The sequence below is a fragment of the Chlorocebus sabaeus genome, chromosome 21 (genome assembly GCF_047675955.1).
Source record: "Chlorocebus sabaeus isolate Y175 chromosome 21, mChlSab1.0.hap1, whole genome shotgun sequence".
NCBI lineage: Eukaryota > Metazoa > Chordata > Mammalia > Primates > Cercopithecidae > Chlorocebus > Chlorocebus sabaeus.
This window is the reverse complement of record NC_132924.1, coordinates 21,293,229-21,318,552: the sequence shown is the minus strand read 5'-3', so window position 1 is coordinate 21,318,552 and position 25,324 is coordinate 21,293,229. Positions and strand designations below refer to the sequence as shown.

At 35.3% G+C, this 25,324-nt stretch overlaps 2 protein-coding genes across 6 annotated transcripts in view; both read left to right on the top strand.

Moving 5' to 3' along the window:
- The window catches only part of SUGCT (succinyl-CoA:glutarate-CoA transferase), a 747,336-nt gene that overhangs the window by 381,355 nt on the left and 340,657 nt on the right, over positions 1 to 25,324 (top strand). The window lies entirely within an intron of this gene.
- LOC103226177 (WD40 repeat-containing protein SMU1) lies at positions 17,418 to 19,783 on the top strand. The gene has a single exon (XM_007981541.3). It carries the CDS (start codon positions 17,493 to 17,495, stop codon positions 19,032 to 19,034), a length of 1,542 nt encoding a protein of 513 aa, XP_007979732.1. The 5' UTR covers positions 17,418 to 17,492; the 3' UTR covers positions 19,035 to 19,783.

The following is a 25,324-nucleotide window of genomic DNA, read 5'->3' as shown; positions in this document are numbered from 1 at the left end:
CACTTTATTCTCCAGCTTTGCTCACTTTTTAGTTATTTTAATTTTCATTTGTTAGCCTCCAACTAAACTTAACATATAATTTTAGACTTAATATCATCGTAGTATTTGCTTTGAAGGCATAATAATTTCATCTTTTAAAAGTCCTATATGGAGTACGTAATTAGCATGCATTCTACTACCCATTTCTTTTTGGCAACTTCCTGCATTTGTATTGGAAGGAAAAGCTTTTACTCAAACAAATGATTCCTATAGTAACAAAATGAAAACATGTAATAAGTTAGCAACTATCTTTTCTCATACAAATAATGTCAGATTTTAAGGCTTTCAGGCTTGGTTTTTTTGAGGGAGTTGAAAAGAAAAATCCAAGGCCTAGATACAGAAAACAGTTAATATTAACCTTGATTGAGAGACATAAAAGGTTTGAATATATGTGGAGACATGGTCATTCATGGCTGCAAACACCGAATATTGTTAAGGTATCAGTTATTCCCAGATTACTTATTGCTTTAATATAATTGCAATCAAAGTCCTGGTAGAATATTTTTCTGAATTTTTTTAGCAAGTGGTTTTTCAAGTCTACCTGAAAAAAACATGTGGACAAGAATAGCAAATATTTTGTATGTTCAAACATAAGTAATGAGAAGGAAGCAAGCATTATCATACATAATTAAATATATTCCAAAACCACAATAATGGGGCTAGTAGAAAATAAAGAAATAGATCAATGAAACGTAAAGAAAAACTTTAAAACATGCATAGAGATTGGGTATATGATAAAAATAGCATGACAAATAAGAGGAGATAGGGAGACATTTTCTGTTTGAAATAACGGAAATTAGCTGTTACTTTTCTCTTAAAATTATATCTATGCTTTCTGCCCAGATAACAGAGGTTTCAGAGTTTACTGTAGACTAATTTTAACTGAAAGAAAGTATTCATGAAAATCAGTTAGATTTTAAGAAAAGGAAAGGTTTTCTAAGCATCAATGCAGTAGAAGATGTCAGAAAGAAAAGAAATTGATAAATTTGGTTAGTAAAAGTGAAAACCTGTAAAGCACATATCGTTATGATAAAAATACAAAGTTTAGTTACAGAGCAATATAAAGTTATTGCAATGAATATGATCAAATGCTGTTATAACCTAAATATCTTAAGAGCTCTTAGAAACAATAGAAAACACTAAAATTTCCAAGAGAATAATGGGCAAAAGACATAAGATACCACTTTGTACAAACTCAGAAAATCCAAAGAGTCAATAAACATATAAAATGAAGGTCAACTTTGCTAACCATAAATAGAAAGATACGTTGGTCAAAGAGTACAAACTTTCAAAGATAAAACCTTTCATTTATAAAGGTATTTACAACATGAGTAAGTTCCGGAGACTTAAAGTACAGTATAGTGACTGTAGTTAAGGAAAATGTATTTTCTACTTCAAATTTGTTGGGAGAATAGATCTTTTTTTTAAACAACAACGACAAGGTTTTGCTGTGTCTCCCAGGCTGTAGTGCATGGATAATTTTGTTTATTTTTTATTTTTTGTAGAAATGAGATCTCACTATGGTGCCCAGGCTAGTTTCAGCCTCTGGCCTCTGCCTGTACTCCTGCCTCAGCCTTCCAAAATGCTGGGCGTATGTACCTGGCCAAGAATAGATTTTTTTTTTTTTTCTTTGAACAGTGCCTTGGTTTGTTGCCCTGGCTAGAGTGCACTGACACAATCTCGGCTCACTGCAACCTCTGCCTCCCACGCTCAGGCAACTCTCATGCCTCAGCCTCCCCAGTAGCTGGAATTAGAAGGGCACACCACCACACCCGCTAATTTTTGTATTTTTAGCAGAGATGGGGTTTCGCCATGTTGGCCAGGCTGGTCTCGAACTCCTGGCCTCAAGTGATCCACGCACCTTAGCCTCCCAGAGTGCTGGGGTAACAGGCATGAGCCACCGTGCCCGGCCTAGATCCAGTTGTCTCAGTATCATTGTTGAAAAGACTTTTTTTCTAGTGAATTTTCATGTCAATTAACCTTGCTCAAAAGTAATTCACCGTTAATATAAACAGATTATTTTTTCTTGATTATTTAGGAATGTCTTGTTTAGTATCCACTCTTTTGTGTTTCCCAAACTTTCTAATGCTAATTTCTAATATCACTTGTTGTGTTTGAAAACATACTTTGTGTGATTTCAGCTCTTTTATATTCATTGAGTCCTGTTATGTCCTAGCATATAATCCATTTTGTAGAATATTTCATGCATTTTTGGAAGAATGTGTATTCTGTTGGAATATTTTATAGATGTCTATTAGGTCCCTTTGTCTGTCTTATCAGTATGAAGGTCTCTAATTCTAGTAACATTTTTGTTTTAATATCTATTTTCTGATATTAGTGTAGCTACTCTATTCTCTTTCATGGTGATTGATTTTATTATACATCCTTTTATTTTCAGCCTGTTTGTGACTTTGATTCTGAAGTATGTCTCATGCAGATGGTAGATAGATGGATCCTGTTTTTTTCTTTAATTCAATGTGAAAATATCTACCTTTTGATTAGGTTATTAAAGCTATTCATAATGTTTTGATTGATAGGATGGATTTACATCTGCCATTTTGCTTTCTGTTTTCTATGTGTCTTATGTCTTTTTTACCCCTCTGCTCCCACTTTATTGCCTTCTTTTGTACTAAGCGGGTATTTTCTAGCGTACCATTTTAATCCCCTTAAGAATTTTTAAAGTATATTTTTGAGTTATTTTCTTATTGCTTTATCTAAGCCTTGTAATATGCATCTCAGTTTATCAAAATTGACTTCAGTTTTGTACTGATTTAATTATAACATGCTATATACTAAACAAGTGCTACACACTTCCCTTTTGTACGTGTGTGCATATATACATATAAAACACATCTATGTATATTAAAAACTCAACAATATACTCATAGTATTAGATGTATTTAATATATACATCTTTCTTTCTGTATATCTTATGTAATGCTAAATCTTTTTTGGAAGCTGGTGAAAGAAATAAGAGCAAGTCTATATTGATATTTGTTATAGTAATCTTTTTGTTAACCCTATCTTATTCTTACTTTCTTGCTATTGATTTATTAAATGGTATCTTTCTCTTAATTGCTCCCCAGAAAGACCTGTATTTCTTTTAATATATTTCAATATAGCTTTTTGCTCTTACTCACAGTGATTGTGTAATTGTTGTCAAATATATTACATTTATATATGTTAAAAGCCTAACAGTACACTTATGTACATATTGTTTATTGAAATTGCTTTTGAAATCAATCAAGAGAAGAAATATTCAACTGTATTGTTTTGTGAAATTGCATACATGATTACTTTTACTGGTACTCTCTCTTTTTTTATGTGTGTGTGGATTCAATGTGTTGATGATATTAGTTACTTTCACCTAAAAGATTTTTTTTTTGGTGTTCACTTTAACATGTCTACTAACAACATGAATTTTTTTTTCACATTTTTGTTGATCTGAGATTGTCTTTAGTTTGCCATCTTTTTTGAAAAATATTTTGCTGGATATGATTCTTATTTGACAGTTTCTTCCTTTGAGCACTTCGAATATGTCATTCCACTGCCTTCTGACTTCCATTGTGTTTGATAATAAGTAATGTGTTAATCTTACTAGATTCGCTTGAGTGTAATGTATCGTTTTTATTTTGCTCCTTTGTTCAAGGACAAAAGATTTCCTCTGTCTTCGGACATTTTTAGTATGATATGTCTGGATGTTTGTGGTTCTATTAACAGTTAATCTACTTTGAGTTCATTCAGCTTCTTGGATGTATTGATTATACAATTGATGTATTTGAGTGCGTTGAGGTTCTTGGATGTTTTTCATAAAATCTGAATAGTTTTCAGCCATTTTTTTCTTTGATTTTTAAAAATTCTTTTTTCTTCTAGTACTTCCATTATACATATGTTCTTCTATTTTTTTATGTTTCATATTTCTCTAAGGCTCTGTTTATTTTTCTCCAATCTTTTTTGTCTGTGTTCTGCAGATTGCTTATCTCTATTAATCTATCTTTAAGTTTGCTGATTCTTCCTCCTGCCAGTTCTAATTTATGGTTGAATTCCTGAAGTACATTTTTCATTTCAGTTATTGTACTTTTGGACTCCAGAATTTCTATTTGGTTCCTTTTAAAAACTTGAATAATTTCTACCTCTTTATTGATATTATCTCCTTTAGGAGACAGTGTCAACATACTTTCCTTTACTTCTTTAAGCATGGTTTTCTTTTGTTCTTTAAGCATATTTATAACAGCTGATTTGAAGTTTTTTTTTCTCCTAAGTCTACCATCAGGATCTCTTCAAAGGAAGTTTCTGTTGCCAGCTTTCTTCTTTCTGTATATTAGTCACACTTTACTGTGCTTTGAGTGTCTCATAATTTTTTGTTGATAACTGAATACTTTAGATCTCCCCTCCCCCACCTCTAAGGTTATTTTGTTTATTGCTTGCTAGGTCAAATGACATTAACTTTGCTCAATCAGTTCTGTGAAATGTTCTTCCCCACCCACATTTTCTGCAGTGCATAGCTTTTGATGTCCCAGCTCTGACTCGTTCTGATTGTTTTAATCTTCCACCTTGGGGTAGGAGATTTTAATCTTGACCCAGGGATCACTCTTCATATGTGATAAGCTACTAATTGATCAAAGGTTGTTCTTAGCCAGTTATATTTTTTATCCTTGGATGTGTGTGCTTGACTTAGAGACTGCTATCACAGTTAAGGTAGTTTACTCACACCCTTACCCCTGCTACCCATCCACATGCAGCCAGGGACTGGTAATGTGAAGAATCCTTCTGCAATTGCTTCTGAGAGGACCCAGCCTTTGAATATGCACATAGTTGCCCAGACTTCCATGGATGAGTGTGATTTTGAAGCCTAGCTTTCTAGGCATTGCCCCTGGGTTAGAGCAGCTTACTGTTCACTCAGTGTTCAGTTAGAGTTTAAGTACCTCATGCCAGTGAGGCTACTGCCTTTTGGATGGGTCAGGAAGCAACTTGATGAATACTTTCAGGTCTCGCCCCAAATCCTGCTTTGATTACCCCTTCTTGGTACAGCTGAACACATGTGTACATCCTTTCTTGCATACAGAGTTGCCTGTGATCTCAGAAGGGCTCATTTTGACTGTCTCTTTTCTTGATTCTATTAAACTGGCTTGTCTGCTGTTTTGCTAGTATCGTGAAACTGACATCTTTCTCTTAATTGCTCCCCAGAAAGACCTGTATTTCTTTTAACAATGCCCTTAGACTTAGAATTCTCCACTCTCTCTTCCACATAAGGATAGCCTCCTCAGGCAGAGCTGGAGAACTCTTCATCCTTATGACCTACCTTTCTGCCAGACCAAAACCTTGTTGCCACTGTACCAGACTTCTGAGGTAAGTTCCACTTTTCCTGAGTAACATTCCTGCTCTAAGAGTGAGAACTAGAAGTGGTGGTGGTGAGTGCCCTTGGTCTTTTTGACTTGGTCCTTCTGCAGTGGATCATTTTACCTACAATTAAACTGTAATAGGGGCAACAAGAACCCCCTTTCCTTGGCCTGCCATGCCTAAGGTAGAGCTTCCACCCTATGTGTGGGGATGGGATGGGGGAAGGCAGACCATGTCATTTTTGCTATGTCTGCCTAGAATGTATCTTCTGCAGCACAGGCTATGAGAAGTGAAAAACACAGCCACTTGCTCCTCATGGGTTAAAGCCATAGTACTAGAGCAGAAGGTGGGTAGAGAGGAAGCCCTCCTTATCTTGGCTGCACCTGCCTGGAGTAGAGTGCCTCGGTTAAAGCTTTTGTAATACAGAGGTGTAGAACTTGATGGTGATGGTGGAGGTTAATGGAATAAGCCATGGCTCAAATGCCATGGACCCTCACCATTCTTACTAAGATTGAGTTGATTTTCTTGAATGAATGTTTTTTTCATTTGCTGTATGACCTTACAATAATTTCCAGAGAATTTCAATTTTTTTAACAAAATAATTTTCACCAGGAATATTGCTGTTTTGCTAAGAAGACTATTCATTTCAAAAGTGCTGTCCTGCACGCTTTACCCTGCCTCTTTCCAAGATAACCCAATTGTATCTTTACCCTATCAGAATAAATGTGCTAAATTTATTTTACTTTGGGGTTGGTGCTTATTCTCTTTCTAGTTCTTTCCTACACCTTCAAGAATGTCTGACTGTGCCCTGACGTGGTGTTCAGCCTCCTTGTCCTGACCTTGCTAGCTGTGATCTCCCATCTCACTTTTTTTTTTTTTTTTTAAAGACAAATGTGAACGTTTTACATTAGTGTGTTTGGAGTAATCTCCCAAAGAACACCTGGGCCAGAATCATCTTGGAGCTTTGTTTAAATTTATATTTCTGGACCTAACAAAGTCCAGTGATTTCTAGTATCTTTCATAGGGTTTAGGAATTGGCATAAGTAGGTTGCCAGGAATTATTCTGGTATAAACTATGTGATTCTTAAGCAACTTTATATAGTCATATTCTCAAGTTTTTCTCTCATGATCTCCCTGGTTATTTACAGTTTTTTGGGGGTACCTTTTTTTGATCTTTTGGCCAAAATACTATGACTTTTGTTACCCTAATCTACTGTGCACTTGTGCAACCACACTGTCCTTGGGGCTAGGTGGCAGGAGATCACAAAGGGAAAAAGACCAATGATATTTGGCTATACCTTTTGGAAACTGTCATTTCTTTAAACCTAGAGGAATGTTTCCTTTCTTGGGGTTTTGTCTTCTGTTCACTCCCTTTCCCTCTTTTGTCACTGCTGCTGTTACCACCGTCAGCAGAGGATTGCCTGAAGTCCAGTGGGTAGGCAAATGAACAAAATAATTTTTTTAAAAAAATGAGGGTTTTTTTACATTCTCTCTGAGTGTTTTGCATTCCTTTTCCCATAAGCCAGAACTGAAAGGCTTCTCCTGGACTTTTTCTTTCCATCTGCTTTTCAGGGCTCACCTCTTTGTTTGTTGTGTGTTGAGTTCAGATCAGACCAGGGGATACAGGAGTAAAAAAGTTAGTCATGTTACCACTTGTTTGCTGGTGTTTGAATTCTGTTCTTCTTCCTCAGTCCATCTGCTGCTATTTACTTTTGAATCCTCAAATAGCTGCTCCTTGTAGTCTGTCCAGGATTTAGAGCTGTGTTCAGTGGGAGAGATGGTGTAGAGTTATTGCTCCATTGTACCCGCAACCTGAATGTTCCAACTTTAAAGCAACATTTTCTTACTATTTTTGGAAAAAGTGTTTTGATCATTTGCTTGAAAAGAATCCTGACATAGTTGTTAAGTTGAAATGCTCTAAAAGTTTAGATATTTTGTAAGTACTTATTCATGGGAATTAGAATTTTCATAATATATATAACTCAAGCTATAGAAATATACAAAATAATAAATAACTGGAATTATTATAAAACATTATTATATTGATTATAAGATAAGCAAATGTTATAATTTTGGACATGTATATAGATATATTTATAATAATACTGTATTGCTTTTTAATTACTTATATATATTAGAATTCTGTTTTTCTATTAAAATAAAATGATTTTGTTGAAAAGACAGAGAGAAAATCTGATATAGAGGAATGAATGGTTAGCTTGTTCTTAAACTCCTTTCCTTAAATATCATTTTTCTATATAAGGCATTTGATAGTTACCTAGCACTTATTCAGTGTTCTCTGGTAAACACAGTATTTTGGAGTGTGAGGGAAACCAGATATTTCAGAAAGAGAGATAAAGTATCAGAGTCTGCAGTAGTTGGGGTGAGTGAGGAAAAAGAAATCTTGTTTTTTGGTATCTGAGTAGTACTAAATAATCTGTCCCATACTTTACCTCAAATATAATTATAATGCTGGAATATCTTGTGGTTCTATTAAGTAAGGAAGTTTTCACAAAATGATAGGAACATGGCAGAAATACAAAGAGGCAACATTAAGAGTTTTCAACAACCACTTTGGGACAATTTTTGTTACAAAATTATATGAATGGATTATACTTTTCAGAATAAAATAAGTATTCATGAGGTCATACAAAAATAAGTCATTGGTTGAATAAATAAATAAATAAATAAATAAATGTGAAATGTAGAATTTCGATTAATAAACTTAGAAGACAGAAGAGAAATAGAAAATTACCCTTAGGTAAACACCCCAGTAATAATTGTTGTGGGAAAAAGGACCATTGGTGGATGCCTCAGAGTCACCTGGGAAACTTTTCCAATATACAGATCCCAGAGCTCCAGGAAGAGCAAACACAGGTTTAGGATGGAGTTAGGGATATCTGAATTTTTAAAAGATTCTGCAAGGATTTCATTCTAGAACTACAGAATATTTTAGATAGAGTGCTGTTGCTGCATACATAGTTTTCACAGTTAGACATAGTATATTTCCATCATCATCATTAAGAAGAAAAAAGTAATAACCTTACCATGGAGGAATCTTATAGACATCAGCTTAACCAAGTCATCACACATCCCAAGAGCAAAATTCCACATCATGTACCCCTTAGTATCGTGTATAACCTTAATTTCTTGCCCGAAATGCATGACTTCAATATAATTGTGGGAAAACGTCTGGCCAACTCAAACATAGGGACCATTGTCCCTAAGCTAACCAGTATTCTTCAGAAGCATCAAGGTTATGGAAGACAAAGCCTGAAGAACAGTTTCAGATTGGAGAAGGCTAAATGACATGACACTTGAATGCTGTGTGGAATCCTAGATTGCCTCCTAATCCAGAGAAACGAACATTATTAGGCCACTTGCCAAAATTCAAACAAAGTCTGTAGATTAGTTAAGAGCCCTGTATCCATTTTAATTCTTTGATTTTGATAATTTTACCATGATTAGGTAAGATGTTAATAGTAGAAGTTGAGATGGGAGTGTGTGAAAACTTCATTTTGCAACTTTTTTGCGAGTCTAAATTTATTTTAAATAAAAAGCAAAAATAACACAAAACAAATTTCATTTCAAATATCTCGCATTACATAAATGCAAAGACAAAGAGCCTTGAATTTTTTGAAAATGTTAAAGCGTATAGTGGCAAAGGGGGAGCCCTATGTATGCCATGGTTTTCATTTTTGTCTCATTTCACACTTATTGATTACAATAATCCTCCTTTTGTTGTTCCAAAAACATGAAAGAGTGAGTAGTATAAAGCCTGAAATATTATTAATATTTCTTCATCATACTTGAGATTTTATTTTTGATGCCTGAGGACCACTAAGACAGCTACACACTCAATCAAATGTTCAAATCAAATCTATTCTCCACACAATTGTAGTTGATCCCTTGTCAAGAATTTAAATGAAAGATAATTTAAATTCATTTTTCTTTACAAAACAGATTTTTGCTAATTTACAAAATGTAATTAAATGTTACCAGAATGCAGTTACTCCTGGAAGTACTTCTCTACAGATTCTCAGTTTTGCAAAATAGACATGTCTCATTTAACTTTTTTGAAAAATGGTATATCACCAAAATTGGTTTCAGATGCTATCCAATTCCTAGTGGTACACTGAAGTGTCAATAGTTGTTCTAAGACCTTCTATATCATGAGGTGGTGGTTCTCAAATACATTGTGCCTCAGAGTCACCTGGGGAAATACACAGATCACAGAGCTCCAGCAAGAGGAAACATAAGTTTAAGATGGAGTTATGGATATCTGAATTTTTAAAAGATTCTACAAGGATTCCATTCTAGAACCATAGAATATTTTACATAGAGTGCTGTGGCTGTGTACATGTTTTTCACAGTTAGACAGACCTGGCTTTTTCTTTGGGCTCTGTCACTTACTCAGTGGGTGACTTTGGGCATTACTCAACTTCTATATGCCTCAGTTTTCTGTAAATATTTATTTAGTTCAATGATTTATGCTTCATTTATTTAATATACCAGTTAGATAGTACAGGCATAAATAACTTTAAAATGAAGGAATTTTTTAATTTTTTTAAGATGGTAAGATGTTTGCTGGAAAATGTGGTGAAGGGGTAGGTACTTCAGGCAGAAGTAATAACTGGCATATAAATGGTAAGTGTGAAACTGCTGCGGAAATATGAGAAACTCAGGTAGTGTGCATGGCCAGAGCATAGAGTGCACATGAGAGATGGTGAGATGAAAATGGGGAATATAAGAGTCAGTTTGGGAATGCCTGTATGCCATGTTGGGGAGTTTGATCTATATTCAAATTGTAGCACCATATACTATGATGCCAGCTACTGGAAGTGGAGCAGATGGGCTTATACCAGCAGGGGAGGATTCTGCTGATCCTGAGTACCAATATCCTTCTGGGCAATGGAGCCCAACATGATCCGGGATGTAGATACGCCTGTGTACATCTACAGTTGACAAATGTAGGGGAGATCAGTCCCATGGTAGAGCTTTAGTTTAGAAGAAGTCTTCAGGTCCAAGCCACATTTAACACAACCTACCAAAAATCATACATCGTGTGATTTTTTTGGGATCTTGTCCACCATAACTGATCAACCTTTATTTTATACCCTGTTAGTCAGAACTCTGGGCCTCAGCTTCAGATAAACTCAAATTCTGATAATAATCAAGGTATGGATGACCAATGAATGAGCACTGTAAAAGCTATACTGTGCTTCAGGTTGCCAGAAATCAGCTACTTCAGTGTATGGATGTGTGTGGGCATTTTGGGGAACTATACTGAACTACAACTGGGCTAAGGTAACCTGCTCTAAGCTCTGTTTTTGGCCATTTGGGATCATAAAATTTGTTTTAAAGAGCTTTTCTGGGATAAGATTCAGTTCCTATTTCCTGAGAGCTCCATTTCACTTATTCTCAAATTGTCACTAAAGTAGGTAGAAGCCAGGACCTAACTTCAGGGATACTCTTGTACAGGAGCAAACACAGTAAGATAAGATGCTTTTTTATACTCTACCATCCTCTTACACAGGCACTCAGTGATGTCATGGCTTTGAAAAAGTGACCTTCCTCCTGAAAATATTTATGAGCTATAATTAGGACTTATTTAAATTAGGGGATTCTCCTAGAGATAGTGCTGACTGTGTGATCTTTAAGCTCAGGGAAGTTTGGTTTTTTTTTGAGACAGAGCTCGCTCTGTTGCCCAGGCTGAAGTGCAGTGGCGCGATCTCGGCTCACTGCAAGCTCTGTCTCCTGGGTTTACACCATTCTCCTACCTCAGCCTCCCGAGTAGCTGGGGCTACAGGAACCTGCCACCACGTCCAGGTAATTTTTCTGTATTTTTAGTAGAGGCGGGGTTTCACCGTGTTAGCCAGGATGGTTTCCATCTCCTGACCTCGTGATCCGCCTGCCTTGGCCTCCCAAAGTGCTAGGATTATAGGTGTGAGCCACCGCAGCCGGCATCAGGGAAGTATTTTTATACAAACTTTAGTACAAGTACAATTAAATATGGACTATTTTTTTTTTTCAGTGGCTCAGAAACTTATGCATAGAAAAGAAGATGCCTTAAATTGACATTGATGTTTCCTTTAGGCTGGGCTTCACAGTCCTGATGTAGAGTCACCACAGCTCAGTTTGTTTTCTGAGACCTGAAGATTCAGACTTCATTTATTATCAAATATTTTGTGAGTGCCAGCTATGCAAGGCAATATGCTAAGCACCAGGGATAAAGAATCACAATTTAACTTATTATTTTACAGAAAAATGCGAGATTTATTAACAAAAATTCCAAGCTAAGGCCAGGCACAGGAGCTCATGCCTATAATCCCAGCACTTTGTGAGGCCAAGGATGGTGGATCACCTGAGGTCAGGAGTTCGAGACCAACCTGACCAACATGGTGAAATCCCATCTCTATTAAAAATACAAAAAATTAGCCATGTGTGGTGGCACATGCCTATAGTCTCGGCTACTTTGGAGGCTGAGGCAGGAGAATGGCTTGAACCTGTGAGGTGGAGGTTGCAGTGAGCCAAGATTGCGCCATTGTACTGCGGCCTGGGCAACGAGAGCGAAACTCTGTCTCAAAAAAAAAAAAAAAAAAGGCAAGGTGTGTTTTTGCAATGAGAGATTTGCTTCAAAGCCAGCGACACGTGATATCTATTTGTCAGGGCATACTTTTCAGGTATTAAGGAACTCATGGAGAGCCAAATTAATAATCAGGATATTGATGATTGATGATAAAGATGAGATTTAACGACCATGGAAGTTATTTTTAAAAACATGTTTTTATTTTTAGATATGAAATAATTTGATTCACAGAATATCCTGACGGTGGTTAGAGAGGTCTCGTGGACTCCTCACTTGGTTTCCCTCAGTAATTACATGTTATATAATTATAGTATAACAGCAAAACAGAAATCTGACATAGTTACAATGTGTGTATATATAGAGTTGTATGTCATTTTAATACATGTGTAGATTTTTGTAACCATGACCACCATCAAAACACGGAGCTGTTCCATCAGCTCAAAGATCTCCTTCATGCTACCCCTTGAGAGTCACACCCACACCCACCCTCATTCCTGATCCATGGCCATCATTAATTTGTCTTCCAGCTTTATAATTTTATCAATTCAAGGATGTTATATGAATGGAATCATACACTATGTGACCTTTTTACAAAAACAGCTTTATTGGGATATTCACATACTGTAAAATTACCTTTTTATTAAAGTATATAATCCACGGATTTTAGCACATTCACAAAATTGTGTAACCATCACCACCATCTAATTTCAGGACATTTTCATAACGTTAAAAGAACACCATTGACAGTCACACCCTTCTTCCCTCCCCTTATCCCTAGTAACCTAATCGACTTTTTGTTTTTATGAATCTGCCTATTCTGAACATTTTATATAAACAATTATTGAAAACGTGTACTTTTATGAGTGTCTTCTTTGACTTAGAACAATGTTTTCAGTGTTCTTCCATGTTGTAGTATGTGTCAGTACTTCATTCCTTTATATGGCTGAATAATATTCGGTTGTGTGGTTATACCACATTTTACTCAGCCATTTATCTGTTATAGGCATTTGTATTGTATCCAAATTTGGGCTGCTATGAATAGTATGTCTATGTAAATTCATGTAGTCTTTTATATGAGCATATGGTTTTCCAGTCTTCTGAGTATGTACCTAAGAGTGGAATTGCAGGGGCATGTGATAACTCTATGTTGAACATTTTAAACAATGGCTGAAATATTTTCCAACGTGGCGGCGCCATTTTCCAAATCCACCAGCAATGTGTGAGGCTATGAATTTCTCCGTATCTTTACCAACTCTTCTTTATTTTTTTCATCCCTCCCTCCCTCCCTCCCTCCCTTCCTTCCTTCCTTCTTTCCTTCCTTCCTTCCTTCCTTCCTTCCTTCCTTCCTTCCTTCCCATACTGGTGTACATGAAGTTGTATCTCATTGTAGTTTTTATTTGCATTACACTAATGACAATGATGTTCAAAATCTTTTAAGGTATTATTGGCTCTTTGTCTGCTTTGAAAAAAAGTATATTCAAATCTTTTGTCCTTTTAAAAATTTGGTTATTTGTCTATTATTATTGAGTTATAAAAGTTCTTGAGAGCATCTGGAAAAGTTCCTAATCAAATATATGTCTTGAAAATATTCTCTTCCATTCTGTAGGTTTTCTTTTCATTGTCTTGATTGTATTCTTTGACATACAAAAGTTTTTAGTTTTGATGAAGCACTAATTACCCATTTTTAAAAACATTATTACTTGTGCTTTTGGTATCATATCCAAGAAACTATTACCTAATTTGAAGACATGAAGATTTAGAAATATGTTTTATTCTAATAATTTAATGGTTTTACCATTTACATTCAAGTTTCTAGTCCATTTTGAGTCATTTTTTGTATAGGGTATGAGGTAAGAGTCTAATTTCATTCTTTTGCATGTGAGTAACCGGTTGGCACAGCACCAGTTATTACAAAGACTGCTCTTTCCCCATTGAATTGTTCTGGACCCTTGTTGAAAATCAGTTCATTATAAATGTGAGGGTGTATTTTGTTTCATTAATTTATATATTTATCCTTTTGCCCATACCACTCTGTCTTGACTACTGTAGCTCTGTTGTTAAATTTTGAAATGAAGAAGTATCATTTCAAATTTTTGTTCTTCTTTTTCAAGATTGTTTTGTTTTTTCTAGGCCCCTTCCATTTCCACATGAATTTTAGGAATATCTTGGAAATTTCTTGTAAGAATCCAGTTGGGATTTTGTTAGGAATTGTATTGAATCTGCAATTTTAGTTCATATTGATGTCTTGTCAATATTAATTAAGTCTTCTGATCGATGAAGGTGATATAATTTTCCATTTATTTATGTCTTCTTTAATTGCTTCCAAAAATGTTTTGCAATTTTTAGTAAGTCTTTCACTTCTTTAGTTAAATTTATACCTGAGTAACTTTTTTCTTTTTGATACTATTGTAAATGAAATTTATTTCTTAATTTCACTTTTGAATTTTTTATTTTAATTGCTGTTACATATAAATTAAATTAATTTTGTATGTTAATCTTGTATCTTTCTATCATGCTAAACTCACTTATTAGTTCCTGTAGCATTTTTTTTTTTTTTTGATGTAAATTCCTTCGGATTTTTAAAACGCAAGATCACGTTATCTTCCTATCCAATCTGGATGCCTTTTTTTTCTTGTCTTTTTTTCTTTTCTTTTCTTTCTCTTTTCTTTCATTGTATTTTTCTTTCTCGATCTCCCTGGATAGGACCTCTAGTAGAATGTTAAATAGCAGTGGTGAGAGCAAATATCCTTGTCTTGTTTCTGATTTAAGAAACAAAGCATTCAATCTTTCACCATTAAGAATAAAGTTTACTGTGTTCTTTTCATGGGTACCTTTTATCAGGATTAGAAGGTTCCTCTGTATTTTGAGTTGTTGAGTGTTTTTATCATAAAAGGATATTGGTTTCCTTTAGTTGTCTGAACATATTTATAATGACTGTTTTGAAGATTTTATCTGTTAAGTTTGACATTTGGGCCTAGTATTGATGTTCTTATTGAAATTTAGCAGATTTTACTTCTCTAAGTATTTCTTTCTTTGCTGTATGCTCTGAGGATGATTTATAGAAGTGTTACATGTTGTTTTTAATTATGATTTTCACCACCTATGGTTGATTTGCTGTAGAGTAGTTGGTCCATAAAGTCCTCATGCTGTTGTCTGGAAGTTGCCACCCCTTCTACCTATCCTGGTAGATCTTAAATCTATATTGCTGTATGAAAGAAGCCTGCCACAAACAGATGCATATTATATAATTCTATTAATACACCATTATCTGAAAGGAAAAACTATAGAGTCAGAAAACAGAATAGTGGTTGCTGATGCTTGAGAATGGAGGTAGGCGGTGATTACAGAAGGGTAGCACAAGAGAATTTGGAGGGAGATTGAACTCTTCTGTATGGTACTGTGGTGGTGCACGCAGAACTTTATGCATTTATCAAAATTCATTCAAGCCTACAGTATAAATAGTATATACATATGAAGAAAAAATCAACCGGGATATCAAGAGAACCCAAGATGGAATCCAGAATGTGACAAATGAATGACCCCACTGAAATGGGTAGGGAAGAAAAGAGCTGATTGAAGTAGCCTTGAAACCAGTTATTTTGAGGAGAGCCTTTTAGGCCAAGCACAATGATGACTACATCCAAACAATGTCTTCCAACTGGTAAATTTGTTTTTCAAATGGGCATGGGCTAACAATTATGAAACTATTTTATTTGTATACTAGGTTTGAACACATAAGCAAATATATTTTAGATAATGAAAGCCAGATTACTTATGTTGTAGAAAGATGTCGTTAATAAACCAAGTGGGAGTAATAGAATGAACCAATGTCAACTCAGGTGTTGTTTTTAAAATGCAAACAGATACTTAGATGCAGAAATGAATATAGTTATGTATGCATGCATTAATTAGTATTCATATATATGATGTTCTAGAAGCAGTTGTATACCAGATGTCAGGAACTTATTTAGCTCCCAGATCTTGCTTTCCAAACATCTTTTCCTATTTAAAAGTATCAGAGCTTTTTGGAGTAGTGGTTGATTCCAGGGCGGGTACAGGAAACCATCTAAAATATGTCTGAAAGTCTAGTGGTGCCAGAAAAGTCAAAAAGATATAGGATCTAACCAAAAAGAACTCCCAATGGCCAAAGTTAGAACAAACTTCACAAAAGATAATCCAAATAACAATAAATAGACCAGAATTCTTTGAGTGACAACTCAAAGAATAAAATAAATATTCATGATACAATAAATGCTTAAATAAATAAATTAGGGAATAAGGGAATATAATATGTTTTCTTTATAAAAGTTTTCCATTTAACAAATGCACCTTAACTCTTTGTGCTTGGTAACTTAGACACCAATATCATGTATTCCTGGATATAATTTGCAGAAGAAGGGCACACCACTTTTGCAATAGTATCTCCAAAAGTCCATAACCTCAATCTAATAGTGAGAGAACATCGGACAAACACAAATTGAAGTGCATTCCATGAAATATCTGGTCACAAATGCCATCTCCATGAATGACAAGGAAAGACTGAGTAACTGTCCTAGAATGAAGAAGACAAGGCAACTAAATTCTAAGTGTGACCCTGAGTTAGATCCTGGTACAGGATAAGGACATTAGTGAAACAAGGTAGACTCAAAGTCTTTAGTTTAGTTAATAGAATTTTGCCAATATGAGATTCTTGGTTTCGGCAGTTGTACCATGGTTATGTGAGATGCTTGCATTAGGGGAAGCTAGCTAGAGTACATAGGAACCCTTTGTAGTATTTTTTCAACTCTTCTGTATGTCTGCAATTATTTCTAAATAAGTAATTTTAATTAATAAAATATTCAGTGAAACAACACTGCATAAGAGATGGCACAAAATGCTGTATGTTCAGTAGACACAGAAAATTCTTAGAGCCAAGAAGAGAAAGGATTGAAAAAATTTTGACATTATATGTCTGAATTAAATCTCTGAAATAAATTCCCAGGAGAATAGAAAGTATAATAAATATTTTTAATGGGCCAATTTATAAAAGATAAGACAAGCTGTTGATACATTAGCTCATAGTTACAAACAAAGAAATCTTAAGTTAGTAATTAATGAAAATTACTTTTCCTTCCAGTAGGAGAAACCTATATTGCAAAGACAGATTCAGTGTGAAACTCTGATGGAGAATTAGGATAATTCAGATAGGTAATAAATAGATAATTTAGAAAGGTGTCCAACAGACTCCAAATTTGTTGAAGCACTCATTTCAACTGCTCATTTATTCCAGATACTGAGTAAATGATAGAGTTACCAATAGTATGTGGTTCTGTTATACCATATTATGCTTTGGAATTTGGACTATTTTAAAAAGAAGGTGGATAGCTTCTAAATTCAAAGTTTGAAAGACTATGGAAATAGACAATGGGAAACTGGCTTTACTTATTACAGACAGAAAGAAAACTCTGACTTAAGAGTTGACAATCAGGTGTTGCGCGACCGGCCTTGAAGAAGAAGTGGGGCCTGCTCTCGGAGAAATACAGCTATGTCGATCGAAATCGAATCTTCGGATGTGATCCGCCTTATCATGCAGTACTTGAAGGAGAACAGTTTACATCGGGCGTTAGCCACCTTGCAGGAGGAGACTACTGTGTCTCTGAATACTGTGGACAGCATTGAGAGTTTTGTGGCTGACATTAACAGTGGCCATTGGGATACTGTGTTGCAGGCTATCCAGTCTCTGAAATTGCCAGACAAAACCCTCATTGACCTCTATGAACAGGTTGTTCTGGAATTGATAGAGCTCCGTGAATTGGGTGCTGCCAGGTCACTTTTGAGACAGACGGATCCCATGATCATGTTAAAACAAACACAGCCAGAGCGATATATTCATCTAGAGAACCTTTTGGCCAGGTCTTACTTTGATCCTCGTGAGGCATACCCAGATGGAAGTAGCAAAGAAAAGAGAAGAGCAGCAATTGCCCAGGCCTTAGCTGGTGAAGTCAGTGTGGTGCCTCCATCTCGTCTCATGGCATTGCTGGGACAGGCACTGAAGTGGCAGCAGCATCAAGGATTGCTTCCTCCTGGTATGACCATAGATTTGTTTCGAGGCAAAGCAGCTGTCAAAGATGTGGAAGAAGAAAAATTTCCTACACAACTGAGTAGGCATATTAAGTTTGGTCAGAAGTCACATGTGGAGTGTGCTCGATTTTCTCCAGATGGTCAGTATTTGGTCACTGGGTCTGTTGATGGATTCATTGAAGTATGGAACTTTACTACTGGAAAAATCAGAAAGGATCTTAAGTACCAGGCCCAGGATAACTTTATGATGATGGATGATGCTGTCCTATGCATGTGTTTCAGCAGAGATACAGAAATGTTAGCAACTGGGGCCCAAGATGGAAAAATCAAGGTATGGAAGATTCAGAGTGGACAGTGTTTAAGGAGATTTGAGAGGGCACACAGTAAGGGTGTCACCTGTCTAAGCTTCTCTAAGGATAGCAGTCAGATCCTTAGTGCTTCCTTTGACCAGACAATTAGAATTCATGGTTTAAAATCTGGGAAAACACTGAAGGAATTTCGTGGCCATTCCTCCTTTGTTAACGAAGCAACATTTACACAAGATGGACATTACATTATTAGTGCATCCTCTGATGGCACAGTAAAGATCTGGAATATGAAGACCACAGAATGTTCAAATACCTTTAAATCCCTGGGCAGCACCGCGGGGACAGATATTACCGTCAACAGTGTGATTCTACTTCCTAAAAACCCTGAGCACTTTGTGGTGTGCAACAGATCAAACACAGTGGTCATCATGAACATGCAGGGGCAGATTGTCAGAAGCTTCAGTTCTGGTAAAAGAGAAGGTGGGGACTTTGTTTGCTGTGCCCTCTCTCCCCGTGGTGAATGGATCTACTGTGTAGGGGAGGACTTTGTGCTCTACTGTTTCAGTACGGTCACTGGCAAACTGGAGAGAACTTTGACAGTGCACGAGAAGGATGTGATTGGTATTGCACATCACCCTCATCAGAACCTGATTGCTACCTACAGTGAAGATGGACTCCTAAAGCTCTGGAAACCATAATTCAACTTTCCTTTTTAAATCAGTGAAAGCACATACTTAAACGAAGGCATATTCATGTAATGTGCTTTTTTTTCTTTCTTTTTTTTTTTTTTGGCCCACTTTTCTAAGCAAATAGATTGTCTGAATTAGTCACAAGAATAATTTTGTGAAAATTCATGTTTAAGTAGCAAGTACCCCTTCATTTTTTTATATATTTTTAAGGTATTAGTTTATCTTCTAACTGGTGCAGTCACTTAATGTTTTCATTAATCTTATACCTGGAGAGTGAAATACTGATATTTCTAGAAAAAAATTCTACTCCTTTGATTATTTGAAATGCTGATTAAAATGTCCCTCCTATAGTAAAACTTGTAAATAAGGAACTATATCATATTCAGTAGCTGTATTCTGTTCCATCTTTTTTTTTTTTTTTTTTTTTTTTGAGATGGAGTTTTGCTTGTTGCCCAGGCTGGAGTGCGCGGCACGATCTTGGTTCACTGCAACCTCCGCCTCCCAGGTTCAAGCAATTCTCCTGCCTCAGCCTCCTGAGTAGCTGGGACTATAGGTGTGTGATACCATGCCTGGCTAATTTTTTTGTATTTTTAGTGAGATGGGGTTTCACCGTGTTGGCCAGGCTGGTCTCAAACTCCTGACCTCAAGTGATCCACCCGCCTTGGCCTCCCAAAGTGCTGAGATCACAGGCGTGACCCACCATGCCCGGCCCATCTTTTTTTTTGAAGATGTTAATAAACTTTATACCTTTCTGGAGACTTTGTTCTAAAATGTAAATAAATGCTCATCTAGTTAACATATTTACTCAGAAAAAAAAAAAAAAAAGAGTTGACAATCAATTCATATTTAGGATATACTAATACCAAGTTTCTTAAGACATATGGAATAAAAACAAAACACTAAAAGGACACATGGTATCCTTACAATACTAGAATTTTGATAATTTTTCAACAAGTAGCATTGAATATAATTAGAAAAGCTAAAGATGGGACAGGTTAAATAAATTCTAGTGTCTATTAAACTTTGGAGGGGTTTTTTTGGTTTTCTAAGAGTTTCGGTCAGAAAATCTGGCTTTTAGTACTGTAATCTAGAGAAAGTCTGCCCCTGTGAAGCTCAGCTTCATGGTTTATGAAGTAGTGCAAACATCTATCTCCCAAGGCTATCTTAACATCTAGTGAAATAATGGACATAAAAGAACTTCGTTAATGTATTAGTTATTATATTTTAAGGGAAACTTCTACCTTCAGAGGAGCCCACAGAATGCTACAACCCAGGTTGTAGCACTCTGTACAATTAGCACTCTTTCATGGCATTTGCTACAATAGGAGGAAGAAAAGTACAAATTCTTGGCCTTGACAAACGACATTCGAGGTGAGAGATTTGCCACTCTGTTCTCTCACTTGTGTTATACTTCGGCTCATGGACACAACTGACCCAGGTAAAATGACTTGAATAAGCATTTCAATTAAAAAAAAAAAAATTGGCAACACATCCATGTAGCTCTATAGAGTGAAGGACGTGTTTATTGCTGCAATTTAGGTGGCAGAACAAAGAATGGAAATGTTTAAAGGGGACACATTTTCTTGTATTTGTCTTTCAGAGTGTCAGGTATACTTTCTAATATTGTTTCTAAAATAACATTTCAACTCAAAACTAGTAAATAATTTTATTGCAAGCGTAGTTAAAGGATTTAAAATACCTGTAATTCTCATACACTGGGGAATACAGATGAAAACACCAGATTATAGGAAATATGATAAAAGGAAAACTAGATAATGTCAGTGATATGGTTTGGATCTGTGTCCCCACCTAAACCTCATGTTCAGTTTGAATCCCCAGTGTTGGAAATGGGGCCTGGTGGGAGGTGATTGGCTCATGGGGGCAGATTCACATTAATGGTTTAGTGCCATCCCCTTGTGGTGCTGTTCTCGTGATAGTGAGTGAGTTCTCAGAAGATGTGTTTTTTGTTTTATTTTTTTTAAGTGTGTAGTACAGTACTTTCCCTGCCTATCTTTCTTGCTCCTGCTCCAGCCATGTGAAGTGCTGGCTCTGCCTTCACCTTCCGACATGATTGTAATTTTCCTTTCCCAATGGAAAATTGGGCTACGCAAGGGAGGTAGGGCATTCTCTTGGAAGTCTCTTGGTACTTCCATTTAAATAGTAGTGAGAATTCAGACATTTCAAGAAAGAAGGCATAGGTTACTGACCAGTGAAGTCTTGGCTGATGTTAGGAGAAACAGGGAATAGTGAAAGAAGGAAGTTATAAACAGTAGTGACAGCCTCATGAACAGTTGCATAAATAAAGACTGTAGCAGCTGTGCATATTTTATTCTTTTATATCTCTTCTTTTTTTTTCTTATTTTAGTTTTTTTAGAGATTAATTTTTCATGTAATGCTAGGTAAGAAAATTCAAATGAGACTGTGTTTGAAATTGGGGAATAATGTAGTATAGGAATGAATACTATGATTGTTGGGATTTCGTGTCTACTCGCTTCGAAGAGATAGTGTCTGCATTTGCACTAATAATAGTTGCATCTTTGTTAAGTGGAAACAGAGATTGGTGGTGGTATTATTGTATGAAAGAATATATTTGGATGTGAGTTCACCAAAGCTATATCAACTACTAAGTTGTTTCTCAGCAGGATATTTACCCTTCTATATTCTGTTTTGTGATGTTGGACCTGGAATTCTATAAACGACATTTCTGCTTTGCAACCTGACTTCCTGTTTGAATTTTACACAGAAGAGACATTAGAGGTAATTGGCAAGGTAGGAAGAGGATGAAAAGACTTTCCCTTTTCTGTTTTTCTGCTTTCTGCTCATGGACTTCATTTTGTCTATGGTTCTAATAGTCATCACCCTAGTAACACTTGTTTACTTTGGCAGCAGCAGTTCTTTCATGTACCAGCAGCTAATTCAAACTTGTAGTTTCTCTAACACTTGCAAATTAATTTTAAAATGTACTGTCTCAGAGAAACCAACTCTAACTGGGCAGCCTGTCCTCCTTAGAGAGGTCTGAGTTTTAACTTCAAAAGCCCTTTCTCTAAGTTTCTAAGTTATTAATTTTAATGTTTTCCATTGTTTAATAACCTGCCACAGGGGTGATAACTACTTAAACTAGTTGCTACCATTGTTATATCTTAGAGTTCTCTTTTTATCCATACAGTTACCTAGTTAACAACTTAATGTTTTTACTAAATTAATCTTTCTATCACACTATCCCTGAAAGGAGAAATGGTGTGATTTCTGTCTCCTCCTTCAACCCATCCTGATACTGAATGTGCAAGAAAAAAATGTTAATTTGGAGAAAAACTTCTGTGGGAAATATGTAATGTACAACAAAGGAAAACATCTCATAAATATTTTAGATTTTCCATCCAGGCAGTAACTAGACTGAGTTCTTCTTTTTCCTCTTAGTTTTAACAGTTGAGTAGACCTGTTTGCAGTTGCTATACGAATAACCCACAAATTGCAGATGTAATACAAAATGTTTGTCCCATGTGCATATTGACAAGTCATTGTTGACCTCTCTTGTTGAAGTTTTTACACTGCTATTATAGGTGAGGCTCTTAAGAAATTTCAACTGACAAACATTTTGCTAACTTTCTAAAAATTTTAGAATTCAGTCTGTTACAAAAATACATTTTATACATAAAAGCTTAACAATATGTAATTAATGTTTGCCAGATTATTGAATGAAGCTGACAAAATATAGTAAGTGATTATCCCTTTTGATTCCTATTTTATTAGCAAATAATTTTACAATAGTGTCAATGGAATTAAGAAAGTCATGAAGAAAGTCCTTATAGCAAAGACTGAGATATTTAGGGAAAGAGGTAAGTCCCTTTCAACCAATAATATTGGTGGATATTATTCTTTCTTATATGATATTATTGGATATTAGTGGGTATTATTATTTCTTATATCAAAATCCCCCAAATAAATTTTATCTAACATGCAGGCATTTATGATATCTAAAGATTTATGAAGTCAGACTCTCAGCAGATATAATGAAATTATGTATAATTCAAATAATTAGAAAGTCTTATGGCTTGACATTTAATATCTATCTTAAGAATTTTGATATACAAATGTACCTGTTTTCTCCATGGAGGAGACTGTGATGTCAAAAGCAGAGGATATCTTAGTATTTTTATAACCGGATGAGTGTGTGATTGTATTAGTTTTCTATGATTGCTAGAAAAAACTTCCACACAGTGCCTTAAACTAACACAAATTTATTCTAGTTCTGGATATCTAAAGTCTAAAATAGGTCTCACTGGGCTAAAATCATGGTGTTGACAATGTTAAGGTCCCATTGAAGGTTCTAGGGGAGGATCTACTTCTTTGCCTTTTCCAGCTTCTAAAAACTGCCCACATTCCTTGGCTTATGGCCTAGTTGAAAAGGAGCTCTGAGAATCCTAGTAAAGGAGAAAATCATTATCAAGATAAATCCCATGTATGCATGGATTGTTTGCTGGACTTTTTAATCTGTTTACTGACTAGTCTATATATTCCTGGATTAATTTCTTGCTAGTTTTTAACTATTGTGGCTACATAGTACAGTAGTAGGCCAAATTTTCTCTCAATTTTTTTTCTTTTAAAACAAATGTTCTTGCTGATTTCATGGATCTATTATATGTAGATTTTAGAATTAAATGAGAGGATTTCATCTAATTCATAGACTAATTTGGGGGCAAATTTATAATTTCATAATATTGAATCTTATGATAGTAGCATGGTATTTCTCTAGGATTTAAGTCTTCTTATGTCCATGGTTAGGTTGGCAGTTAAAAAATATGTTTTGCACATTTACTTTACCCTTGTTCTTAGTTTATGAGTATTATTTGTTTTCCAAATGAGATATTTAAGAGTTTAATTTTCTAATTTGTGATTGGTAGCTACTGATTTTATGTGTTGACATTGTTTCCAACTGGCTTAGTAAACTCATATTTATTTTAATAATTTTCCAGATTTTTTGCTGGACATCAGATTGTTGGCAAAGAATGCCTGTTTTTTAAATATGCTATATTTCTAATGTCTTTTTGCTAGGACATGTTGTGTTTGCTAGGACCTACTTTTAGTCCTAAGTGATTTCTTATGATCTTCCAAATCATTAATTGAATCTTTATTCATATCCATCTTGCTAATTCGCTCATGTATTTATTTTTAAAAACATTTGACCACAATGCTTTTAATTTCCAGAAATGCTAATTATTTTTCTCCGTCCAGTTCTTTCTGTTCTTCCTCCTCTTCTTCTTCTTTGCTTTTTTCTGAACATTGTTTTTAAGGGAATGCTGTATTTCTTCAGTTTTATTGATTATAATAATAATAATTCTCTTAAAATTTCTTTGTTTCTTTCAGAAATTCTAAGGGATAGTTCAGATTTCTATGGGATTAGTTCTATTTGTAGGATATTGTCACATTATTGGCTTCCGTAGTTTTTTAATAGTTACATTTGAAGGATTCAGTTGGGAAGCTTTGGTAGTTGGAGGGTTGTTTCATAAATACAAAGAAGAATTCCTATTCTTTCAGCAGTGATTTGTGGCTGTGTCCCAGGAAGGGTGACCAAGGTGATGATGTGGTAGAGAGTGGAGGGGCATGTCTACTTCACCCCTACAATGTGAGCCTCTGGGGCAGAAGCCTTTTTCCTTCATAAATATGTTTATGTTTGGCTTCTGGAATAGCACTAGCTCAATATTTAATTCAAATGCTTCTATATAGGTTAAGCAAAGACCTTTGTTAAACTGTTAAACTTTCATTATTTTGTCCTAACAGTTGTAAATTCAATATAACAGAATAATGAAATTAGAGGCACTGATCTATAATTAAATCCTGGAGAGTAAGCAAGCTTTAATTTATTCTCTGCTTTAATGCCTATTCTCACGTTGGCATTTTGCATCAATCACTGTTTGTCCAAAGATTCGGAGAAGGATGAAGAAGAGTTACTGGAACGAACATTCGTGACATGTTTTTAAGATAGTGAATATAGAACTGTGATTGGAGTGTAGAGTTCACATAAGGAAAGAGCCAGAGATAAAGTTGTAGCCAAGCTGTGAAGATGTTTATATTTATGTCTTAGGAGTTTGGACCCTGTCAGTAATGAAGTATTGATGGGTTTTGTGCAAGAAAGCATTGTGGGGAAAGTGTCTATATTTGACAGTGGTGTCATGAGAAGTATAAAGGAAAAGGATTAAGAGATTGTTCAGTGATCTAGGATGAGATGGTGAGGGCCTGAGATAGTGTGAAGGAAGTTGGAATGGAAAGAAAGTGACATTTAGAAGAATCTGAACATAATA

What these genes read in the sequence shown, in the direction of transcription:
- LOC103226177 (XM_007981541.3), top strand. Translation starts at nt 17,493, where the DNA reads ATGTCGATCGAAATCGAATCTTCGGATGTGATCCGCCTTATCATGCAG.